Source organism: Salvelinus namaycush, chromosome 15 (assembly GCF_016432855.1).
Source record: "Salvelinus namaycush isolate Seneca chromosome 15, SaNama_1.0, whole genome shotgun sequence".
NCBI classification, from domain to species: Eukaryota; Metazoa; Chordata; class Actinopteri; order Salmoniformes; family Salmonidae; genus Salvelinus; species Salvelinus namaycush.
Genome location: NC_052321.1, coordinates 27,802,875 through 27,828,188, shown reverse-complemented (window position 1 = coordinate 27,828,188; position 25,314 = coordinate 27,802,875). Strand labels below are relative to the sequence as shown.

General features: G+C 46.4%; 1 protein-coding gene across 2 annotated transcripts in view; it reads left to right on the top strand.

The window, feature by feature from the left end:
- The window catches only part of dph6 (diphthamine biosynthesis 6), a 91,177-nt gene that overhangs the window by 46,015 nt on the left and 19,848 nt on the right, over positions 1-25,314 (top strand). For both annotated transcript variants that reach the window (XM_039009690.1, XM_039009692.1), the window contains one exon: positions 20,906-21,151. In XM_039009690.1, coding sequence (XP_038865618.1) covers positions 20,906-21,151 — 246 coding nt within the window. The remainder of the gene's footprint in view (positions 1-20,905; positions 21,152-25,314) is intronic.

Here is a 25,314-nt window from a genome sequence, read left to right as displayed (position 1 = left end):
ATCGCCTCCCATGGGGACAGCTGGAGGCACTGAGGAGAGCAGAGGCAATCGGAGAAGGGAACCGGCGTTATGAGGGGACGCGTCTTGCACGGAAGCCCGAAAAGCCCGTGAGTACTACCCAAAAATTTCTTGGGGGGGGGCTAAGAGGTAGTGGGCCAAGGGCAGGTAGGAGACCTGCGCCCACTTCCCAGGCTAACCGTGGAGAGCGGGAGTACGGGCAGACACCGTGTTACGCAGTAGAGCGCACGGTGTCTCCTGTACGTGTGCATAGCCCAGTGCGGGTTATTCCACCTCCCCGCACTGGTAGGGCTAGATGGAGCATTGAGCCAAGCGCCATGAAGCCGGCTCTACATATCTGGCCACCAGTACGTCTCCTTGGGCCGGCTTACATGGCACCAGCCTTACGCATGGTGTCCCCGGTTCGCCTACATAGCCCGGTGCGGGTTATTCCACCTCCCCGCACTGGTCGGGCGACGGGGAGCATTCAGCCAGGTAAGGTTGGGCAGGCTCGGTGTTCAAGGGAGCCAATACGCCTGCACAGTCCGGTATTTCCGGCGCTACCTCCCCGCCCCAGCCCAGTACCACCAGTGCCTACACCACGCACCAGGCTTCCAGTGCGTTTCCAGAGCCCTGTTCCTCCTCCACGCACTCTCTCTATGGTGCGTGTCTCCAGCCCGGTGCCTCCAGTTCCGGCACCACGCACTAAGCCACCTGTGCGTCTCCAGAGCCCTGTACACACTGTTCCTTCTCCCCGTACTCGTCCTGAGGTGCGTGCACTCAGCCCGGTGCCACCAGTGCCGGTACCACGCACCAGGCATATAGTACGTTTTGAGAGTCCAGTGTGCCCTGTCCCTGCTCCCCGCACTAGGCTTGAAGTGCGTGTCTCCAGTCCGGTGCCTCCAGTTCCGGCACCACGCACCAGGTCTACAGTGCGTCTCAGCCGGCCAGAGTCTGCCGTCTGCCCAACGGCGCCTGAACTGTCCGTCTGCCAAGCGCCGCATGAACTGCCCGTCTGCCATGAGCCTACAGAGCCTTCCGCCAGACAGGATCAGTCTGAGCCATCCGTCTCCGCAGCGCCATCTGAGCCATCCGTCTCCGCAGCGCCATCTGAGCCATCCGTCTCCTCAGCGCCATCTGAGCCATCCGTCTCCCCAGCGCCATCTGAGCCATCCGTCTCCCCAGCGCCGTCTGAGCCATCCGTCTGTCCCGAGCCATTAGAGCCACCCGTCTGTCCCGAGCCGTCAGAGCCGTTAGTCAGTCAGGAGCCGCTAGAGCCATTCGTCAGTCAGGATCTGCCAGAGCCGCCAACCAGACAGGATCTGCCAGAGCCGCCAACCAGACAGGATCTGCCAGGGCCGCCAACCAGACAGGATCTGCCAGAGCCGCCAACCAGACAGGATCTGCCAGAGCCGCCAACCAGACAGGATCTGCCAGAGCCGTCAGTGAGCCATGAGCGTCCAGAGCCGTCAGTCAGCCATGAGCGTCCAGAACCGTCAGCCAGCCATGAGCGTCCAGAGCCGTCAGCCAGCCATGAGCGTCCAGAGCCGTCAGCCAGCCATGAGCGTCCAGAGCCGTCAGCCAGCCATGAGCGTCCAGAGCCGTCAGCCAGCCATGAGCGTCCAGAGCCGTCAGCCAGTCATGAGCTGTCCCTCAGCCCAGAGCGGCTATTTGTCCAGAACTGCCCCTCAGTCCAGAGCTGTCTCTCTGTCCGGAGCTGCCTTTCAGTCCGGAGTTGCCCCTCTATCCTGAGCTACCCCTCTATCCTGAGCTACCTCTCTATCCTGAGCTACCTCTCTATCCTGAGCTATCCCTCTGTCCTGAGCTATCCCTCTATCCCGGTGCTGCCCCTTGTCTCGATGTTACCCAAAAGATTAAGTGGGTGTAATATGAGGGTGGTCATTTGTAGGGGGAGATGTAAGCTGGGATTGACTATGGTGGGGTGGGGACCTCGCCCTGAGCCTGAGCCACCACCGTGGTCAGATGCCCACCCAGACCCTCCCCTAGACTTTGTGCTGGTGCGCCCGGAGTTCGCACCTTAAGGGGGGGGTTATGTCACGTTCCTGACCTATTTCTGTTAGTTTGTTGTATGTGTTAGTTGGTCAGGACGTGAGTTTGGGTGGGCATTCTATGTTTTCTGTTTCTATGTTGGTTTAAGGGTTGCCTGGTATGGCTCTTAATTAGAGGCAGGTGTTTGGCGTTCCTCTAATTGAGAGTCATATTTAGGTAGGTTGTTTCACAGTGTTCGTTGTGGGTGGTTGTCTCCTGTGTCAGTGTTTGTCGCACCATACGGGACTGTTCGGTTTGTTTTGTACATCGTCATTTTGTGTAGTCTATTTTCCCTGTTCGTGCGTTCTTCGTGTTTAATGTAAGTTCGTCGTCCAGGTCTGTCTACTCCGTTTGTTGTTTTGTTAGTTATAGTGAAGTTCGTGTTTTTTCGTCTTGTCTTTAAATAAATTATGTGTTCACAACCCGCTGCGCCTTGGTTCCATCACTACTCCTCCTCTTCGGTTGAAGAGGAGGAGGACTACCGTTACATTATGTAAATAAGGTATTTCTGTTTTTATTTTTAATACATTTGCAAAAATGTCTAAAAAACGTTTTTTACTTGTCATTCAAATCAAATCAAACTTTATTTGTCACATGCGCCAAATACAGCAAGTGTAGACCTTAACGTGAAATGCTTACTTACAAGCCCTTAACCAACAGTGCAGTTCAAGAAGAGTTGAGGGGTATTGTGTGTAGATTGATGAGAATTATTTTTATTTTTTATCCATTTTAGAATAAGGGTGTAACGTAACAAAATGGGGGGAAAGGAAAGTGGTCTGAATACTTTTGAATGCACTTTAGACTGACAGAGGAGATGCAGTCTGAGACCAAAACAACCTCCCTCAACCCCCCTCTATCCCACTTTAGGAGATAATGAGTGGGATCCTATTAAAGAAAGGGGGAGGGGAAGAACAGCTCAAATTATATTAAATATTCTGTGGTCTTAATTATTTCCCCTGAAGAAGTTGTCAGTTTGGTGTAACAGTCACACGGAGAGAAATTATTCAAGTTTAATTTAGGAATGATTGCATTGTCTTGTTTTATGGCAATACGTTGATTGGTGAAATCTATTGTTTGAAGTTCTGTTGTTAAATCGCTTTAACGTGGCTGTTGAGACCCACTGAATAAGGCAGTAGACTGAATATGGCAGTAGGCTGAAATGGCCAGTGTGAGGGTTTGCACTAACAATGACAGTAGGCTGAATATGGCAGAATGCTAAAGTGGCCAGTGTGAGGGACAGCACATGGCTCCTGACAGGTCTGGCACACTGGGCATGCTACGTCTGACTAGGACTGGGAGCAGGACTGGTGGTAGACCAGAGAGTGTCATGGGAAGAAAAGCTTGACGTGGCGTGTGATAGATGTTGGACCGCTTCGTCTGTCTGTCTGTCTGCTCCACTTTCTCTCTCCCTAATCTCAGACTAACTGTTGATATCATCTGGCAATCTGACAGATCCCTATCTGCCCTACTGATGTACAGAATATGTTAACCTTTATGATGCCGTCGCGGCAGGCCCTTTGGGTGTGTTTTGGTTACCATCGTTAAGGTGAAATCAATCGGGAGGCTCACAAAGAAGGGACAATAATTTAATTTGTGGTTTGTTTATGCGTTTTTTGTGACACCCTTGATTAGTTTCTGCTTGGAGGTCATGTTTAACATATTATTAGCAGTGATATGGGTAATGAGGGTTTTCTTCAGGGGTGACACATTTGATTGTGGTCACTGCTCTGCCTTAAGATACAATACCAGATATCAGAGTTCCTCTTCGAACCAATTTGTTCCTGTTTTGGTATTTTGATGTTTATCAGTGATTTAATGTGAATTCTCTCCAGACTCATGCTTTGTCTACATTATTTGCATAATTGAATTATCAAAAATGCCCCTGTTGTATCACATCAATCACTGGTGTAAAAAAGAGCAGTTCCAGCTTTAATAAAAGATATATAAAAGAAAACGTCTACGGTTTCAGCTTTTGAAACCACCCATGCTATTTACAACAACCATCAAGTTATGCCAGGAAAACTTTCTTAAAAACTGTCATAAAAACAGATATTACTCCATTGTTGAGTCAAGTCACTCAGTATCACTCAGCTTCCACAACCACATTGTCCCATTATCATAATAATAATAGGAAAAAGTCCTATATTCTGTAGCATCCACGTCTTTGTAAAGAAAAACCCATTTGTACTCATAACAGATGATTAAGCTTGCGGGTTGCCAGATGGAGAAAATTGACCCTTCATTAACCAGCGTGCTAGTTAACAGCAGGAGTCCCAAATGGAATTGGAAAGGAAAGGGGATACCTAGTCAGTTGCACAACTGAATGCATTCAACCAAATTTTATTCACACCTATTTGATTTAGTGCTGCCCATTCTATTCCCCACAATCACAATCCCATTGGAGCAACATTACAGGCACAAACACAGTAGTGCCAGATTTACTCCTGAGCTGCAGCAGCATCAGTTGAATGGTTGTTAAACATATCCTCTTTCCTTTGTTAAGGTAAATGGAGCACCCCTGGGATATTTGGTGGGGTAATGATATTCACTGATCAAATTGTAGAAGAGCGTTTGGGGAGCTAGCGGGGTTAGCCTCAGGTTGCCAGGCCAACGCTCTGCTCACCGCTCACCCTTCCTTCACTCCCCTAATTGTGAGTGACATTCAATATTGCGGAAGCCTCTCGCGAGCCTGCAATAGGATTTGCATTGGATTTTGAAAATTGTGAAAGTGGACTCGGAAGCATGGAGGGGAAAGTGGATCTGATGTTGGCAATTAGTGTCAAAGGGAGGAGCAGAAACGTGGTGGGCGGTAGAATTTGAATAATCTTCTTAAGGGAGGCTAAATGTGTTAAAACAATGAGCTGAGCTGAGGCTGACCCTCTTGTTGGGGAAGTTCACAGGTCAAGTTAGGCAGAACCTCCCACTTAGGCCTGTCTGTCCTCTCTCTGGTTCTATCTGAAGAGAACATAGGGAGGGATTTCCTCCTCTCATATAAAGATGAAGCACTATATGTGAGGGTTCTCTGATTGATGATTAGGGAGCCAATAGAGCTTCATGGTGAGTTGACTGACTGACTGAGTTTCAGGTTGGGAGAGGGAGAAAAAAGAAAGCTTAGCTTTTGATCAATAGCCAATATTAAGCTAAGTGCTTTGTTTTATGGCAAGTTGTTCTTCCTCTGAATATTTCACAGCCATAATGAGCTTACTTCCACACCTCATTGTCCCCCCCGCCCTTCTCTTCCATCACCCCTCCCTCCCTCACCCCCCTCACCCCGTCCGCCAGCCAGTGGAGGCAACATGCACCTAAATTACCACAGGAGGGTAATTAGCTACTCTAAAAAGGAGGCGTCTAGCTTCAGGGGGCCAGAAAGATCTATGCAAGTCAGACGTGTGTGTGCGTGTGCGTGCGCGTGTGTGTGTGCGTGCGCGCGCGCGCGTGTGTGTGTGTGCATGTGTGGGATGACAGATACACATTATGTACTGATTAATTTGAACGTTTAACTTCATGTTTAATACAACAAAAATAATCCCATAAAAAATGTGCGCTCTTTGCGGAGGCCTCTTTCAGGGCCCCTGACGGCTCTCCCCTTCTCCATAATATACTAAAACACCCGCTTTTACCTCGCCTCCCTGTCATACTTTATGGATTTCTTCATAAACACGGCCTATACTTCATAAATGTCAACATTTTCAAGTCTATTAACATTACTTCTAAAGCGCTTGATAAAAGAGCAGGGCATGGGTGAAATAATGCACCAATAATACGGAGTAGCGCTGGAGGCTAGAACAGTAGGGGCTGCTCTCCAACGAGCGCTGGCAGACAATGCAGGGGATGTTATCAGCTCTAATAAAAGAACAAATGATCACTTCCAACCGAGGAGGAGAAGGGAGGAGGAGGAGGAGGCAAGGGGAAAAGGAGGGGGAGAGAGCGAAACAGTTGTCGAGTAATTGAGCTGATGAAAAATGAGGTTTGCAGCTAGAAGGGTTTGATCAGCCGAGAGATTGAAGATGAGGGTACTTTTCTTTTCGTTCAGTCAGTGGCCACAGTTTCCTTGGAGGATGTTATACATGGATTTGTGTTGGAGCTGGAATTAGTTGACGTACGTCAAAATATGTTTTAGTTTTTTCCCTCAGTTGAATATCTGAGTCCTAGAAAAAGTAATACGTTACTCTGTTTTGGAAGGTGGTGATTCAAAACGGCTTTTTGGACTGACAGTTGTGGTGAAAGTCCCAAACGGGTCTAACTTCTTGTCTCGTCTCTGAACATCATCTGTGTACGTCTATACGGACTCACTCAGACCGTACCAAACGTTGGGGTCAACTGTACACACTTGAGCTTGACAAACATACCACTCACTTTCATACCCGCATCGGCCTAATAATGATTCACCTATGACTAGCCATGGTTCTCATAGATGAGTGACAGGACAAGTACACTGTGTTCAAAACAGATAGTTACACACAGTGATGAACACGCATGCTCACACACAAACATTATGGGACACGTAGGCCCCTAGTGAGAGTGACTGAGCATCCGTACGTCTCTGTCCCTCTGTGAGTCACCAGAGTGGGTGAGGTAACTGTCCTGTCCCAGTAGCTGTCCTGTCCCACCACACACTGCACTTGGGGGTCTGGTGGATTTAAGTGGAGAACAACAACAGGGTCTCCACCCCCTCCTTACCCTCGTCTTCCCTAAAACAAGCCCATTTAAGGAGACGGATATTTGCCCTGACACATGGTCTCTGCTCTGGACGTGGTCTCTGTGATGAGGACAGTGGTGGAATCAGAGGGCGGGGGTTGGGCGTCTGTGTATATTTGTGTGCGCATGGATGAGTATGTGTGTGTATGTGTGAGGCAGTGACGTACGGTGAGGTCGGTGGCTGGGTAAGCACGGGCTATTATCAAAGCCAGATTTACTCACAAATAAACCTTGATGAAGTCTAAGTTCACCATACAACAGATAGCTTCAACAACCAGAGTGACATAGGCTGTTAACAGAAATTTGCACCAAATATAAATACCAATGTAGCCAAGATACGCAAGCGATAGCCTCCGATGACGGCATATTTCATATCATCTGATAAAATGACACACTGCTCATCTCAGCTCATTCATAGACCGATGTAGCATCCACAGTTACAACTGATAGGTGGCGCTATAAGATCACATTTCATCCGAATAATTTGAAACACAAGCTTAGCCTTTCACAATGGATTTACAATTCTTCCAATGCACAGCGCACACAAACCCACACAAACATAATAATATTATTATCTGAAATATTATTACACACATATAATAAACAACGTTCTAATTCAATTTCCATATCAACGATCGAAATGACTGAATGCAGTTCAAAATGTCAAAAAAGTGTCTCATCAAAACTAAATTCTAGATCGATAAATCAAAAGCATTCAAAGGCATGTTGTCTATTCTCATGATTAAACAGTGAAAACATGAAATTGCTAAATTGCATTTAGCCCTACCTTTACTTGTGAATTAAGTCCATTCGTCTGGTGAACCTCTCGGTGACAGTGCTGTAGAAGTCACAGCAGAGCCCCATGGGCAGTGCTGTAGAAGTCACAGCAGAGCCCCATGGACAGTGTTGTAGAAGTCACAGCAGAGCCCCATGGACAGTGCTGTAGAAGTCACAGCAGAGCCCCATGGACAGTGCTGTAGAAGTCACAGCAGAGCCCCATGGACAGTGCTGTAGAAGTCACAGCAGAGCCCCATGGACAGTGCTGTAGAAGTCACAGCAGAGCCCCATGGACAGTGCTGTAGAAGTCACAGCAGAGCCCCATGGACAGTGCTGTAGAAGTCACAGCAGAGCCCCATGGACAGTGCTGTAGAAGTCACAGCAGAGCCCCGTGGACAGTGCTGTAGAAGTCACAGCAGAGCCCCATGGACAGTGCTGTAGAAGTCACAGCAGAGCCCCATGGACAGTGCTGTAGAAGTCACAGCAGAGCCCCATGGACAGTGCTGTAGAAGTCACAGCAGAGCCCCATGGACAGTGCTGTAGAAGTCACAGCAGAGCCCCATGGACAGTGCTGTAGAAGTCACAGCAGAGCCCCATGGACAGTGTTGTAGAAGTCACAGCAGAGCCCCATGGACAGTGCTGTAGAAGTCACAGCAGAGCCCCGTGGACAGTGCTGTAGAAGTCACAGCAGAACCCCGTGGACAGTGCTGTAGAAGTCACAGCAGAGCCCCGTGGACAGTGCTGTAGAAGTCACAGCAGAGACCCATGGACAGTGCTGTAGAAGTCACAGCAGAACCCCGTGGACAGTGCTGTAGAAGTCACAGCAGAGCCCCGTGGACAGTGCTGTAGAAGTCACAGCAGAGCCCCATGGACAGTGTTGTAGAAGTCACAGCAGAGCCCCATGGACAGTGCTGTAGAAGTCACAGCAGAGCCCCATGGACAGTGCTGTAGAAGTCACAGCAGAGCCCCATGGACAGTGCTGTAGAAGTCACAGCAGAGCCCCATGGACAGTGCTGTAGAAGTCACAGCAGAGCCCCATGGACAGTGTTGTAGAAGTCACAGCAGAGCCCCATGGACAGTGCTGTAGAAGTCACAGCAGAGCCCCATGGACAGTGCTGTAGAAGTCACAGCAGAGCCCCATGGACAGTGCTGTAGAAGTCACAGCAGAGCCCCATGGACAGTGCTGTAGAAGTCACAGCAGAACCCCATGGACAGTGCTGTAGAAGTCACAGCAGAACCCCATGGACAGTGTTGTAGAAGTCACAGCAGAACCCCGTGGACAGTGCTGTAGAAGTCACAGCAGAGCCCCGTGGACAGTGCTGTAGAAGTCACAGCAGAGCCCCATGGACAGTGTTGTAGAAGTCACAGCAGAGCCCCATGGACAGTGCTGTAGAAGTCACAGCAGAGCCCCATGGACAGTGCTGTAGAAGTCACAGCAGAGCCCCATGGACAGTGTTGTAGAAGTCACAGCAGAGCCCCATGGACAGTGCTGTAGAAGTCACAGCAGAGCCCCATGGACAGTGCTGTAGAAGTCACAGCAGAGCCCCATGGACAGTGCTGTAGAAGTCACAGCAGAGCCCCATGGACAGTGCTGTAGAAGTCACAGCAGAGCCCCATGGACAGTGCTGTAGAAGTCACAGCAGAACCCCATGGACAGTGCTGTAGAAGTCACAGCAGAACCCCATGGACAGTGTTGTAGAAGTCACAGCAGAGCCCCATGGACAGTGATGTAGAAGTCACAGCAGAACCCCATGGACAGTGTTGTAGAAGTCACAGCAGAGCCCCATGGACAGTGCTGTAGAAGTCACAGCAGAGCCCCATGGACAGTGTTGTAGAAGTCACAGCAGAGCCCCATGGACAGTGTTGTAGAAGTCACAGCAGAGCCCCATGGACAGTGCTGTAGAAGTCACAGCAGAGCCCCATGGACAGTGCTGTAGAAGTCACAGCAGAGCCCCATGGACAGTGCTGTAGAAGTCACAGCAGAGCCCCATGGACAGTGCTGTAGAAGTCACAGCAGAGCCCCATGGACAGTGCTGTAGAAGTCACAGCAGAACCCCGTGGACAGTGCTGTAGAAGTCACAGCAGAGCCCCATGGACAGTGCTGTAGAAGTCACAGCAGAACCCCATGGACAGTGCTGTAGAAGTCACAGCAGAGCCCCATGGACAGTGCTGTAGAAGTCACAGCAGAACCCCATGGACAGTGCTGTAGAAGTCACAGCAGAGCCCCATGGACAGTGCTGTAGAAGTCACAGCAGAGCCCCATGGACAGTGCTGTAGAAGTCACAGCAGAGCCCCATGGACAGTGTTGTAGAAGTCACAGCAGAACCCCATGGACAGTGCTGTAGAAGTAACAGCAGAGCCCCATGGACAGTGTTGTAGAAGTCACAGCAGAGCCCCATGGACAGTGCTGTAGAAGTCACAGCAGAACCCCATGGACAGTGCTGTAGAAGTCACAGCAGAGCCCCATGGACAGTGCTGTAGAAGTCACAGCAGAGCCCCATGGACAGTGCTGTAGAAGTCACAGCAGAGCCCCATGGACAGTGCTGTAGAAGTCACAGCAGAGCCCCATGGACAGTGCTGTAGAAGTCACAGCAGAGCCCCATGGACAGTGCTGTAGAAGTCACAGCAGAGCCCCATGGACAGTGCTGTAGAAGTCACAGCAGAGCCCCATGGACAGTGCTGTAGAAGTCACAGCAGAGCCCCATGAGTGCTAAGTACAGCAGAGCCATGGCTGTAGAAGTCACAGCAGAACCCCATGGACAGTGTTGTAGAAGTCACAGCAGAGCCCCATGGACAGTGTTGTAGAAGTCACAGCAGAACCCCATGTCCATGATTTTATTCTACATGCACACAGCAGGCCCACGGTCATGTGTGAAGACGCCTTCCCAAGGCCTCCTTCGGTTCCATTTTCACACTGACACAAAAAGTAATTCCCATTCCGTCCACAAAGTAAAGTAAATGTCCAAAATGTTTAAAAGACTGGGTAAAAAGTATAAATTGGTAATGACATTTCAGACAAGTGGACAGTCCAGTACTCACTGTTCGTCTGCCCGACAGCTAAAATTGTTTGAGGTGAAGTATGGTGTCCATTTCTCAGGTTGTTTTTGCTAGCTAGCTTTGAGTTTGTTCAGTTCAAGGGATGCGAGCGCCAAATGATGTAGACACGGCCAAATGTACACAGCTTACCCCAGTCAATACCCAACATGTTAAGGCAATATGCATGTGCAACACGGGAGGTTGGGGGCACCTTAATTGTGGAGAACGGGCTTGTGGTAATGACTGGAGCAGAATCACTGGAATGGAATCAAATACATCAAACACATGGTTTACAGGTGTTTGATGCCATTCCATTCTGCTCCGTTCCGGATAAAGATTTGAACGGATTTGAAATGTCTGAAAAGGAACGCATAAAAAACACCTGAATCATTGAGAAAAAAACATTAGATAACAATTTTGTATATTATTTTCATTCTTTATTTGGCTTTTCATAACAGGATCTGATGAGGAGGCGTTTGTACAGGGGGTGTGAGGGGGTGGTAGTGGGTAGTAGCAGGGCTGGGTGGGACTGAGATGGGGTCATTATCTATCCCCCCACCATCACACACACCCCTCCTCTCCCTGCTGTGACCCCATGGAGGCTGAGTGCCAGTGGCAGCAGTCATTTTCAGGAAGAAGAGGCTGTGTGAGGCAGGCTGCACTACCCTAGCCCACTCCAGCCCTGCCTCGGCCACGTGGTTTGGGAGGCTGATATTAGCTAATATCGGCCCAGGACATGGGAAGGACTGGATCTGTCACAGTGCATTGGGCTCTCACTGCGCTGGGCCACTGTCGCCCACCTTTCTCTACCCGTGACACACACAGACACAGACACAGAAACGCCCACACACACACAGGTCTTCATTAATGGGTCCTGCCTTGACAACTGATCCTGATTGGCTATGAACAACTCTTCATGTATTATTGGTGTCTGACTGGCTTGGTTCATGTAAACAAGCCGGGGAAAGGAGGGACAGGATAGCCACCACCATCGCAGGCACACACATATACCACACTCACACACTCACACACACCTACACACTGTATGAACAGAGTCATAGACCTCCACACACATGTGCACACACACACCCTAGCCACATGCCCCAGTGCAGTGACCCTTACACACCCAGCCGGTCACTGGAGATCAGAGATGCTTTCTCTTCTGTAGTGGGTGGACTTTCTCCCACTCCCCTGGTATAGTCAGTGAAACCATGTCTAGTGTTTGTTATTGGCTTAGAGAAGTGAACACAATTACTGATCTCCATTTCTATTTACTTATAAACTCCATTGAATTGAATAGAAAGTTCAGTGGATGAATATTAGGGGAGAAAAGGAAAATTAATACACATATTTAACTGTCAGGACTCAGGATGTATGGATGTGATTTGACAGATTCATTTAAGGGCTTTAATGTCTGTAGGAGTGAGTGAATAAGTGACATGCAGACGTGTGTGTGCGTGTGCGCTCGTGCTCGTGCTCACTCCAGTCCTGTCAGCTATGCCCACTCGTCTCTGCAGGGGGAATCAACACACCCGGGCATCACTGAATATAGTTGCTAGTTACCATAGTAATAGAATTGTCATAATCGTGTGCGTGAGTCTGTTTACTCTTAGCTTTGTCACTGTTGATCAGTCTAAAGGAGGACATTAAGGAATAGACCAGCCATGTCACAAAAGATGTTTGATTAACGCCACGTAACAATGTCAAAGTCAGAGATGCATATTAAAACCCTCAATCCATTTTTACCATCCAATCACAAACACTTTGTTCCAAATATTGTTTTTCTTTGGTATGAAATTCCACCAGAATATTGTCCCCTTTTTTAGCATTGTAAAATGGGAGTGGCTCTGTTTTATTGTGTGGTATAAATAGCAGAGTAACAAAGGCATACATAAAAAGAAAAACGTCCAAGCTGTCCAGTCCCATCACTGTCTGAGGAATGGGAGATGTATGACCATTCTATTACAATGGTAACTAGCAACTATATTCAGTGATGCCCGGGTGTGTTTATTCCCCCTGCAGAGACGAGTGGGCATAGCTGACAGGACTGGAGTGAGCACACACACACACACACACACACACACACACACACACACACACACACACACACACACACACACACACACACACACACACACACACACAGAGAGAAAGACAGACAGACAGACAGACAGACAGACAGACAGACAGACACACAGACACACAGACACACAGACACACAGACAGACAGATGAAAAATACTCCTTCTGAAGTATAGAGGTGGGTGCCAACATACAGTATAGTAGCGATATGGTTAAAAAATAAACACAAACAAACCTGGCTTAGTGTACATAGTTCCACACAGCACAATGCAGGCAGGCTACTTGAGTAGTACGATCTAGTCTAATAAAGGTTAACAGCCACAACACAGAACAGCCCAGCGCTAGCCTACACACTGTGAATATAGCTAATACACTGTATATAAACACACAGGAAGACAGGACAGCAGACAGAGTTGAATAGAGATGGTGCTGACAGAGAGATAAAGGGATACATCATACATAAACGGAAAGAGCACAGTAGTAGTGTGCCCTAGTAACAAGAATCATCACCTTGAGGTTAATATACTGCTTAGTGTGTGAGTTCAAGAATGCCACAACTGACTTTACACCGCTGTTTGTTTTATAGACTGTATTTTGGTGGTATTGGTTATTTTTAGACTTTCTATGACTGCGTTGCTGCTATATTTAATTTTATATTTCTACTATATTCAAAGTGACAGTAAGTGCTTCTGGTGAAAAATGATTGTTAGGTCGTCGTCATCATACGACGGTGGATGAGCATCGCAGTTTTGTCTTCATTTATTAAGGTGATTTATTGATGGCTCAGGGAAAAGTTAGCATTTATGTCCCATTTACTTCTGGACACTCACCTTTTCATGAATTTCACATTGAGGTGGTGGGTACGGTACAAAGCCACGGTAACTTTTAACCTGGGTCACACATTTTTCAACAGCCATTGCCATTTAAGTACACTTTACAGAGGTGTTGTGGATGAATTATAGACTATTTCCTGTTTTAAGCAAGCGCTGCGTTACTGTGGACATATAACCATGTTCGTCTTTTTCCAGATGTATTATTGATATGGTTGGATTTATTATGTAAGTATCTGTCAGATACTATGAATGTTAGTGGGCTTTTTGGGCTTTGGGGCTTTTAGGGGGAAAGAGAAAAGTACAAATATAGTATTTAATGTTTTTTTATACAGAAATTGTTTGATTTTAAAGTAGAAACTTCGTAATTCAATGTTTTCTTCTATACATTATCAACAGCTTAAATAAAAAAAGAACTAGAATTTTATAGACTAAATAGTATATCTAGTGGATACAGTATCTATTCAATTAAATATTCAGTCAAATGTATACTATAAAGCCAAGAAGGATAGAGGAACAAGTTTGACACTTTTTTCCAAATAGGAACCAAAATTGACCTGAACAATTTAATCAGATCCTGAATTTGTAACTGCAAGAAATATTGATTCAGCATTTTGAACATAAAAACCATCCAAATTATTTCCAGAAAATTATTTCCTTTCTGACATTCCATTGACCTTAATCCACCTTTCCTTGACTTGTATGGGATTTATTTTTTATCGGTAAAAACATTTTGTTGTTGTCCAGAACACATCTGAGAGGAGGTAGAATATATCTGGCCATACACACTGTATAAAGTGTAGGCCTACATTGAGAATGCTTAGCCGCATTCCCCTACGACCACAGCATTTTCCATGCAGTCATACTGCCATCTCTTGAAAGGAAAGGGAACTACCACAACCAATCCTCACTGGGACATTCTCTCTGCCTCTCTCTGTTTGTCTTTTATTCCTCTTGCCTGTATTTGTATTGATGTCTACTGTACTGCAGGTTGTCCACTCGCTTTAAGCAGAGTTCCTTTAGTGCAACCTTGGTGTGGCTGGACCCTATCTGCTACAGTAAATGATGGCTGGACAAGGCGATGCGGTAGGACTGGCCTCTGCCTCTCCAGACCAGCGCCTTTACCAATGAGACAGCCTCACGTGTCACCACAAGTCACGGGGGAGACAGTGGACATCACTCACTGTGTCACCCCCCTTGCCCCCCCCCCCCCACACACACACACACTAATACACAACAACAACACACACATAAATGACATTCATAGAACTGACTGATATTGACAAAATATGACCATCCAAGTGATTTTCCAGATATAAGATTACATTTGAGTCTTGATTTCAGGTGCGCAGGTTAGGAGTTGACTAATCTAGTCTTTTCTTTGACTGTGAATAAAATGTAAATAAAGCTTGCATGGGCCACTCTGTAAAAAAACAGAAACATGACTGAAAGAGGTGGTCACAGCTGGAAAGGGAGCATGAACGGGGGTTGAGGGTTGCAGTTTCAACATCATTCAATCAGACAAACATGCCCCTCAGCTGAAACAGCGAAACCCTTCCGATTCTCTCGAATTAGGGAGATTAGCGGGAAAGCGCATAATGCGGGATGATGGAATTTGTCATAATTTGCATTGTCCTGGAATGATCCTGTTTGATAGAGCGACGCATCGAGGAGCTTGTCATGTCCCACGGGCAGGTCATAGAAGAAGCTTGGCAGAAATGATTTTTGAGATATGTGCATCAGTCGTAAAAGCCTCACAACCAATTTGTCAAAAAAATCTGAGGTCGGGACAGTTGAAGGCACCAGGGCATTTTGCTTTAACGCACAAAGAAAACGTGGTCTTCTATCACTTCAGCACGCAACTCTGATGGTCTGGGCTACCACACTCTTCATTAACATGTACCTTTATCCGCTTGACTTTTTATATTTTATATTTTTTAATTTATATTTTATTTATAAAATTATTTGGGTTGAAGTAAATTTAAGATAAAACACAGCAATACGTTAATTCTAATATATTTATTTTTGTCAACCGAAATTGTCAAATTCTAAAATTCTAAATTATTTATTTATTTGCTCCTGTATTGTGGCGTGTGGATGTGTGTGAGGAGGGTGTCTCCCACAATAACACAAAGCAGTCCCTTCTGACCTTGATAATACTCCCCAACGCAGCCTAGGCTACAGACAGACGAGTAATCAGCATAAAGTTGACCAGAGCCGACGTGACAGTGTTACTTCTCCACGCGGGCATCTCTGGAACGGGCATGTCGAGGGCAGACAGGCAGGCAGAATGGAAACGGCATAGTGAAAGCGAGAGAGGGGCCAATGTCACGTTTTGTCTTTATAGTGTCTTTTCACGATTCCTGATTATTTTTCTTTCTCAAATATTTGTTCTGGTAATAACTATTCTATTTTGAACATATGTCCGTAGGTCTTTTTTGTCTCCATATGCAGTTCTGGACCAGAGAGGATGCTTGAGAGATCCCCCATGTTTGCCTTTCTTTGTGAGTTTCGTTCAGGCTATTTATGTCGCCGTTTAAGTAACACTGATGTTGTGTGACAGTTGAGCATACAAGGGTTAGGCTCAAACTAGAGCACAAACTGAAAAAAGGGACATGGAGGATTAATAATATGAAGAAATTTAAAAAAAATACAATTTAGTTTTCTTTCAGAAGAAGCCTTAATTAAGAGAGACTAAGATGGTGAAAGATACAAGAGAAGGGGAGAAAGGTTTTGGTTCTCCTGAACATGTTATATTTCTATAAATGAGGTGTCAGAAGCCCCAGAATCTCCTCAGGGCGTAGCACAACATGAGCCCATCTCTTATCATTTCTTATTCGGAGACGTGATGTGCTTTGAATGCACTAATGCTGAAAGAGCCCCACAGACTTGAAGCCAGTTGAAGATGGAATCACAGCACACAGACCTGACAAAGTGACATCCACCGTGGAAGGATGAAACAGTTATTCCGTATCAAATCCAAAAAGCAGAAATAATATATGCACTTAAATGCGTGGAATTAACTTCTTCCTTGATCCGCACATTTACAACTATTTGCCAACCTTTAAATATTCAAGAACTAAAAAATACAGGAAAGAGATTAAGAATTTTGTGGCATGAAATAAGCATGTTCCTTTATAGACTATGAGATTGTGAGGTTTAGAAGGGCGATTCGTTCTAATACAGTTTGATAGGTGTTATGACATGCCTTGCTCCAGTGTTCTAGTGATTGAGTCATTCAATATCCCCCCCTGCCTTCAGTCCAAAGTACTACATTCACCCATTTACTGTGGACCCACTGTTAACAATGCTCCAAAGATTCAGAAGCAAACATAATTCTGTTACCAATTCTTACTCACATTATGCTGCATTTAGTCATACACTGTTTAGCCCTTTCGTTTTGTGTTATGTGTTTCCTTCCTGCGTTAGCCAAAAGTCACAGCATATTAATTTGATTCATTTTGTACATTTGTATTATCATTCCCTTAGTTAAATTACGCATGAGGGCTCAATGGGAGATGTGAATGAGCATATCTGATAAGCAGGCCATGGAGCTGTTCCCCCTCACCCTGTCCTTGGACCAGGGAGAAAACCTGACTGTTTATCAATACCAGGTCACTTTACCTGCACTGGCCCAGTCTGGTTGGTCTATACCCAGCCCTGCTAATGACACAGAGTCAGACAGTCATTCAGCAGAATTGAGCCCAAAGAGTTACTTTACAACACCAATGTAAATATAGCCTAGCACCCTAGCCTGTTCATGCCTTGGAGGTTTCTAACTAAAACGACAATTAAGAAGGCCTCAGACACGCTAGGCGTGTTACAAGAAGCAGTGAAGGCTTGAGAGCAGATGGATTCATCCATGCAACCGGTGCTAGTGTTCCAGCATTTGCATACGTGTTACTGTCTGGATCCTTGGGGCTCAGTGACCTTTTGACACGTCGTTGGGTTTATGAAAAATGATGGTGTTTAAGCCATGAAATAAAGGTTGATAAAGCATGAAGCCAAAACACAGATTCAATTAATGCTAAGCAGGCAGCGTGTGCCGCGACTGCCTCAGACGTCTCACAGAGAGGACGTTTGTGTAGCTTGTAGGGAAAATAAGGTCTGAGACACATTTAGTGTTAAGCCAGACTAATAGATTTTGTAACCCTGAGGTACAATATTCAAAACTCGGCTTGCACAATAACTAAATATGCATTTTCAGTAAGTCAGGAAACAATTGAAATATCAGATTGAAAAACATAAGCTACATTGTACCTTTTACCGTTTAGGGTCAGGATATCTGCAATTGCAGTGAGAGGGAGTGGAGGCTAAGTATACCATTCACCATGAACACGCCTTACTATTGATTTAACTGTGAAATATTTAATATCGCGTGTCCTTTTCTCACTGGGCTATTTACACTCCTACGGTTACCGTTTGAAAAATACTTGACTTGTTTATAGGAAGTTTAATGTAATATGCTATTGTTTGACCCTTATGAATATTAACAGTCTCATCTCTGGCCTATTAAAAATGCATGTGGCATTGTGCTTGTTGATCACGTTTAGGACGCCCATGCAAATTGGACTGTCTTCCCTGTCAGTGCAGTAGATAAATAATGTAGCTGTGTTGTATATTCAGGGACACACCATTGACAGTCAATTAACAAGTTTGATTGGTGTGTGAACTCATTCTTTTGAACTGTTAATTTTATGTAAATAGTATTCGTTTCCCTTTTTCCTCCACTCTCAGGTTCGCCGTGAAAAGCCGATCCCTCGTTAACCCCCCCCCCCCCCCCCCCCCCATGTGCCAGTAGTAACCTGAGCTGGAGCTTTAATAATTGATCATCACACACCTGCTTGGTGGAAGCTATGGGGAGTTTGTCTTTAACAGTCAAGGGGGCATGCGCTGGCCTCTTGATATTCAAATCAACAAATGGTAGTCCTCCTTTTTTGGAAGTCAAAATGGGGAGCTCTTTTTATGGCTTGTTACGAGGTCCTCGCCACCCGTCCGAGTTTATCAAGGCTCCTCAGATGGAGGAGATATGATGGCCCTTGATGGCTCATAAATGGAATGCCAATGACGATTTGTTGTTGACGTCTCCAACAACTCAGGCTTTTATGTTACGCTGCAGACCAGACGTAGATGTATGGTTCGCGCTTCCACAGATAGTGCTCGCAGGTAAATGATCAGGTGGTTGATCCGACCGTTTGAAAGACAGGAGGCCTCCCTCCTCCATCCCCCTCCCCTCCTCTCCTCCCTTGCGTCCTCTCTCTCATCTCCTCCTCTGTCGTGGTAATTTGGAGCAGCAGAGGCAGATGCTGAAGATTCATCAAAGTTGACAAGTGAACCCAGGAGCTAGGAATCATGGGAAACCCATATGGAAATGGCTGTGGCCATATCCCCCTCTAGCAAAGAGCTTTATGTTGTTCTGTTATTATCAAATCAAATTCTACAAACTGCTGATTTTGTCATGGTGAAGAAAAACCTTTGTGTGTGCTGCAGCAGTATTTTAAAGCGGCATCACACTGCCCTTGAATGTCCAGTAGTAATGTCCACTATGGTGCATTGATGTGTACTGAAAATACAGTGTAACTCAAAACATATGCACCATGTTATCCTGCGTTCATCCCATAGCTTTGCAATGCTTCTTATCTGCATATTTTGCTCATTGGAAATGTGATTAAGTAATAAAGGCTACGTTTATGTAAAAGCAATTTCCCCTGTCTCATTGATGTGGACTCGATATCTCAGATAAGCCTAGTAGGTGATTGGATCTGTAACACCTAGAACCTTAGGGTGGTGGGGGTTAGACAATTGGCCTCATTTGCTACTAACAAAGTGAGCAAGGGTACTGACTCAGTGGAGGTGAGGAGGGGGTTGGGGCGAAGTGCTAAGCCTTCAGTAATACCACTGGTCCACACTTGGTAACCCTGGTAATCTGGGGGAGAAATACAATACCCATGTATGTACGTATGGTAATCGGTTAAGGACCCTGCTCTCACGCCATGTATCAATTGATTTTGGTCTCCTTGATCCCTCTGGAGGTCAGCGTCTTCACAGACCCTGAAGGTCTCTGCTTAGACCACCAATTAACACCCTGTCACCAGCGGCTGTTTGCGTTGACTAGGAAGTGGCATGGTGGCCACACTTTGATATCCTAATGTAGCAAGGTGATGGGTGTCCAGGGACCTGACCTCTCCACTAGTCTCATTGGTCCCCACGCATCCTTCTGCATTAATCGCATGGATTTCTTTGAGCTTAAATTATTGAGCTTAGGAACTTTGTCGTCTAACATGCCGTTTATCTGGGAATCTCAGCTTATTATGGCGTGGCTAATTATGCTCATGAATAAGACAACACAGACAGACCCCCGTTTGAACGGATCTGCTCTCACGCATGCTAAGGCACCTGCTTATCTTCCTGGTGGGAAATGTGTATTATTGGTGATATGATACATTGCGAAAAAAGATGGAACTTAGTTGATGCTCTAATCAAACAGGCTGATAATTGATGTTCATTTCGGACGTTACACCTTACTGATGTCTGCACTGTGTTATTTTGACAGGACTCAGGTAGAGTTAAGTTAGTTTGATTAGGAAATGAACGGCACTTCTTTGCAGTTAGAACATGTTTTTGTTTGTCAGTTTTCACGTTCAAGTTGTGTCAGGTCTGTGTTTGCAGTTTGCACTCTATAGCTTTACAAAATAGTAAATGTTTCCATTGTAGTCCTCCATGAGGTGTGTATATGTTTGGAAATTAAATAAATAAGTTAGCCTCAATTCTATATCGAACAGCCCAACGTCTTCACCAGCCATTTGTCCGTTTGAGAGAATGACTGCATTTATCATCTTTGACCAGTAGCCAGTTCTGTGGGAGTGTGTAATTGAGTTTCAAGCGATGGATTGAGTTTGAGGAGAGATTTATTCTCTGAAAGCAGGAGTGTGTACATAGGCCACATGGCCAAGCAGAAGCACAGCCATTCTATAGGGCAACTGAGAGGGAAAACATGAACCCCTGGAAAGAGCTTTGGTTGACCGCTGCCAGGATGTATGAGACTGATGTCAGGGTCTATAATGTGAATGGAGCTGAACAACCAAACAGTTCCTGTTTAATCACATATATGGCTCAATTCCATTGGAAGAACCAGGGGGAACCAGAATGAAAGTGAACTAGGGAGAACCAGGAGGAACCAGAATGAAAGTGAACTAGGGAGAACCAGGAGGAACCAGAATGAAAGTGAACTAGGGAGAACCAGGAGGAACCAGAATGAAAGTGAACTAGGGAGAACCAGGAGGAACCAGAATGAAAGTGAACTAGGGAAAACCAGGAGGAACCAGAATGAAAGTGAACTAGGGAGAACCAGGCACAGGGTTCCATAGTTACACCATGAAATAGGCTAGCATCAGCTTAACTAACGTGTGATTGTGTGGTACCTTTGCCCCTTTACAGGTGGATGAGGCAGTGTTCTGTGCAGGCCAGATCGCCCTGGTGCCTTGTACCATGCAGCTGGTGAGGGCTGGAGCGAGGACCCAGGCCTGCCTGTCCTTCAGCCACATAGAGAAGGTTCTGGAAGCAGTGATCAGCAGCCTTACCCTGGGCCATGTGCTGCAGGCCCACTGCTACGCCACCCGCAGCCAAGACATCCCTGTCATCAGAGCAGTCTGGGACAGCAAGCTGAGGGCCGCACAAGAGAAGGTGAGCTATTTTATCAACTATTTATCCTTTGTATAAATCCTTTGTGTATTTATCCTTTTGTGAATTTGATCAATAGCATAAATAAATGGAATTAACCTCTACTCACACAGAGTAGGCAAAAAAACAGCATCTGTGTGTGCTTCCATCTCCATTTGAATAAGGGAGAAAATGTGATAGACATATTAGACATGCAGCCTTGAATTCTCTATCAGAATTTAATGGGCAAAAAGTGGAATTTCCAAATGAGCCAAAGTCCCACCCTCTCTCCCCCTTCAGAGACCCAGAGCTCTGTTGCTGATATTTACCAGTGAGTGTGCTCATGAAAAGTTGATGATGTGGGAAACACTGGTGTCTTTGATAATATGGAGCTTGGCACAGAAGCAGATGTCTTCCGTTAGAACCTCCCTAATCCTTTATCCCCCCTTTTGGAGTTAGGCTGAACTCTCTGAGCAGCTTATCCCCCTCCAGTCCATGCCCCCGCCCCAAACCCCTCTCCCCTGCTACAGACCCTCTTCCACATGGCTAATAAGGGCACCAGGCTCCCCAGCCAGGCCTGCTCCTCCCGCGGTAATCTGCCAGCCCTGGGGAATAAGGGAGCAGGAGAGAAGGGAAGAGCCCACCTCCAACATGTGTCTCAGACTCTGTGGTGGGAAGTGCAGTGGGGGAACTCACTAAAAGTGCAAATCAGGAACTTTCTAAAATGTGCAGTGGGGACTCACTAAAAGGGCAGAATGGGGACTCGCTCACTTGCAGGACTTGCCTTCATGATGGAGATAGCAGACTAGATACCCTCTTAAAGCTCACACTGAGTGTACAAAACATTAACAACACCTGCTCTTTCCATGACACAGACTGACCAGGTGTAAGCTATGATCCCTTATTGAGGTCACTTGTTAAATCTACTTGAATCAGGTTAAAGGATTTTTAAGCCTTGAGACAATAGAGACATGGATTGTGTATGTGTGCCATTCAGAGGGTGAATGGGCAAGACAAAACATGTAAGTGCCTTTGAACAGGCTATGGTAGTAGGTGCCAGGCACACCAGTTTGGGTCAAGAACTGCAACGCTGCTGGGTTTTTCACGCTCAACAGTTTCCCGTGTGTATCAAGAATGGTCCACCACCCAAAGGACATCCAACTTTACACAACTGAGAAGCATTGGAGTGAACATGGGCCAGTATCCCTGTGGAACGTTTTTTGACACCTTGTAGAGTGGGGTGCAACTCAATATTAGGAAAGTGTTAGGAAAGTGTTTGGTACACTCAGTGTATAGGCTCCACAGAAGAGTCTAGTGACAACTTATTGATAGAGTTGGACCCATAACAAAGTGAGGACCCATAACTCTATTGTGAGGAGGGTAATAGGAATTCATGTGAACTGTTCCCTGCCCATAGCTGGCCTCCCCCAACATGAGTAAAATAAACGTATAACACAGGGAATGCTACTAATTAGCATGTAGTTTAAGGACTGTCAGACCATTGACTCACTGAGGTCAAAGCTTAGGGAACTAGTTGGCTACAGCATCAGGGCCAGGTCAATCAGGGCCATGTCAGATGTGCTCCAAGATGGCCAACATTCAATAAATTGGTGAAAACAAGTCTTTGATGTGTCAAGCGGACTGCTTATTGGCACCTTGAGAGTCCTCTATCTGAACTGGCACTTGAATGAACCCCTCCACAGATTGACAGCTCTGTTAGTTTCCCCCCAAACAGGTTAGTTAACCCTCTCTCAGCCCTTAGACTATTACAGTGGGCTAGCTGGTAAGGGTTACTAACCTCCCACCTCCCCTTTGTGAGGTAGTCTTTGAGTAGCAATAGATGCTGGTAGTTCCCAGCTCCTCCATCCCTCCTCCCCTCCCTCCCTCTCTCTCAGTGCAGGTGAGGAGGGAGGAGAGGAGAGGATCCAGGGGAGAGAGAGAGGCTGTGGCAGGGGCCTGCTTGCGTTTCATCCTGGGCCTGGTGAAATGGCTCTGTCCCTGGGGTGGGGATTAGACAAAGCGCCGGTGCTCATTTGAAGTGATTGTAATGAGAATATTTAACACAGGTCAAATACAGATAACACCACTCCTACAGAGACTGTTGAATAACTTATCCTCTCCTTTATTCACTCACACACACACAAGGCTCAGGACTGGCTGAGTGCACCTGCAGTAAATGGGATCTTTATGTTCTTGGTACCTGTGTTTTACTGTGTGCTTTTTACCTGGTATTTACTTAGAAGTTCAACTTAGAAATTCCATGGTAAAGTGGTCATTATTAAACTTTTTGTAAGATAATGATTTAAACTAGAAAGGGTAAAGCTCCAGGGCCAGTATTTGGATGTGGATCGTCTTAACCATTGTCTTTGTCAGTAGCTATTGTTTCACACTAGAGACACCTGATGAGGTGGCTCAGCACAGAGACCACATTTTGACCCATGCAATTAGCTACATAGGAAACCAATAGACCCCGAATCCACCCCTGACTAAAACCAGGCTCACTTTGAATAAAAGTGTCTTCTCTTGTTAGTTTCAACAACTTGACTCCCAGGTCGCACTCACTTTTACCTGACCAGCTCCTGCAGCCAGTCAAGCAACACTAAAACCCTCTTGCTATTCATTTTCAGAGTGACGAATAATAACGGCCCAAAACATTTATCACGTTTACCTCCGGCGCCGCACACAAACGTAACCAGCAATCAGAGCTGTGATGAGGTGGGAGACATCAGGCTGCTGAGGCAGAAGGAAACACAGCCGCGTGGCTCCGTGTTGATGATGTGCGTTGATCATTTCTCTAATCAGGTGGACGAGGAAGCTCGCAGGGGTTAATTGGGAGCACGCCGGAGCCGCCTCGCATGTGAAATCGTATTTATGGCGCGTCGAACCGCGAGGTCAGTGTGTGAGTGTGATGAATAAGGAGGTGTGCATACAATACGTCTGTAATTGTTAGCCAGACTTCTCAGTTGGTATGGACAAAAGGACTGGAAAACACGGCGACTTCTTTTGTGTTGATGATCAATTGATTTTCTCCTAGTTATTAGTTAGGCTAAACGTTTGGTATTCATGAATGCACATTATGTGATGTGTGATTGAATGGCAATTTCCATCATAAGAAGTTACACAAGATCACAGTGTGAAGTCAAGTGCCATGCTATGGTCGTTTTCTGTGTTTGTCTGAATCCTGGCTTGAGTGTTCTGTAGTAGGCCCTCTTTATGGTATCCATCAATCTCCATCTAACTCCATGGGTACCCCCACACACCTAAACATATAGGCCCTTATATAATAAGGGTTCCTCTCACTCCCTCTTGTATATCCCCTGTCCTCCCTTTAACCCTGTTCTGCCCCCTCTCTTCAGGAGGGAGCTGTTAGTGTTAGCTAACCTAACGCACCTCCAACACCACAGCAGCAGTAGACAGGCTTTGGTTTATACAAGTGGCCCCAGGGCTACAGCCAGCCAGCCAGCCTGCAGAGGAAACGGAGAGACGAGAGGGGGGATATTGTGAGGACTGGTGGCCCACTGCTACACCAAGCCTGTAGAGGGAACAGAAAGAGAGAAGAGGAGAGGGGGATAATGTGGGCACTAGTGGCCCACGTCTCTCAGGTAGCCACACAGAGGAGAGCCAGGCAGTCCCAGCCACGCGCTGAAGGCCTCCCGCTGGGCAGGAAATGTAGGGGAACTGCCTAAGCGGCTAGGCCCCATCAGCTCCCTGCTGCTCGCCGGCTTTACACCACTTCCTTATTACGGTGTTTACCGTTCGCCTTTCACGCCTCTCTGGTCCCCAGCCCTGCGCCAAGCGTCTGTGAGAGAGAAGGAGCGGGGGAAAGGAAGGAGGGAGATAAAATAAACATGGTGGAAAGCAGGTCACATCCTCCTTCGACAGTGGCTGAGTGAGTTCCAGATTTTCACAGAGTGCGAGAGAGAGAGAGGGGGGTTGTGCTAGTGAGCCAACTGAATGAAGGGATGAAGTAATGTGATGTATTGCATTATGGAGAAAGCAGCATTAAAGAGCAGGGCTGCCCCAATCACACGTACATACACACCATGCCACACACACAAACTCTACTGCAGGCACTCAGCTCAGTCATATATCACAATGTGTCACCTCTTTATTTTATTGGATTCATTTAATACATTATTTCTAGTCAGGCAGAGGGTGTCAGGTGGGTAGAGTGCTTTCACTCCTGA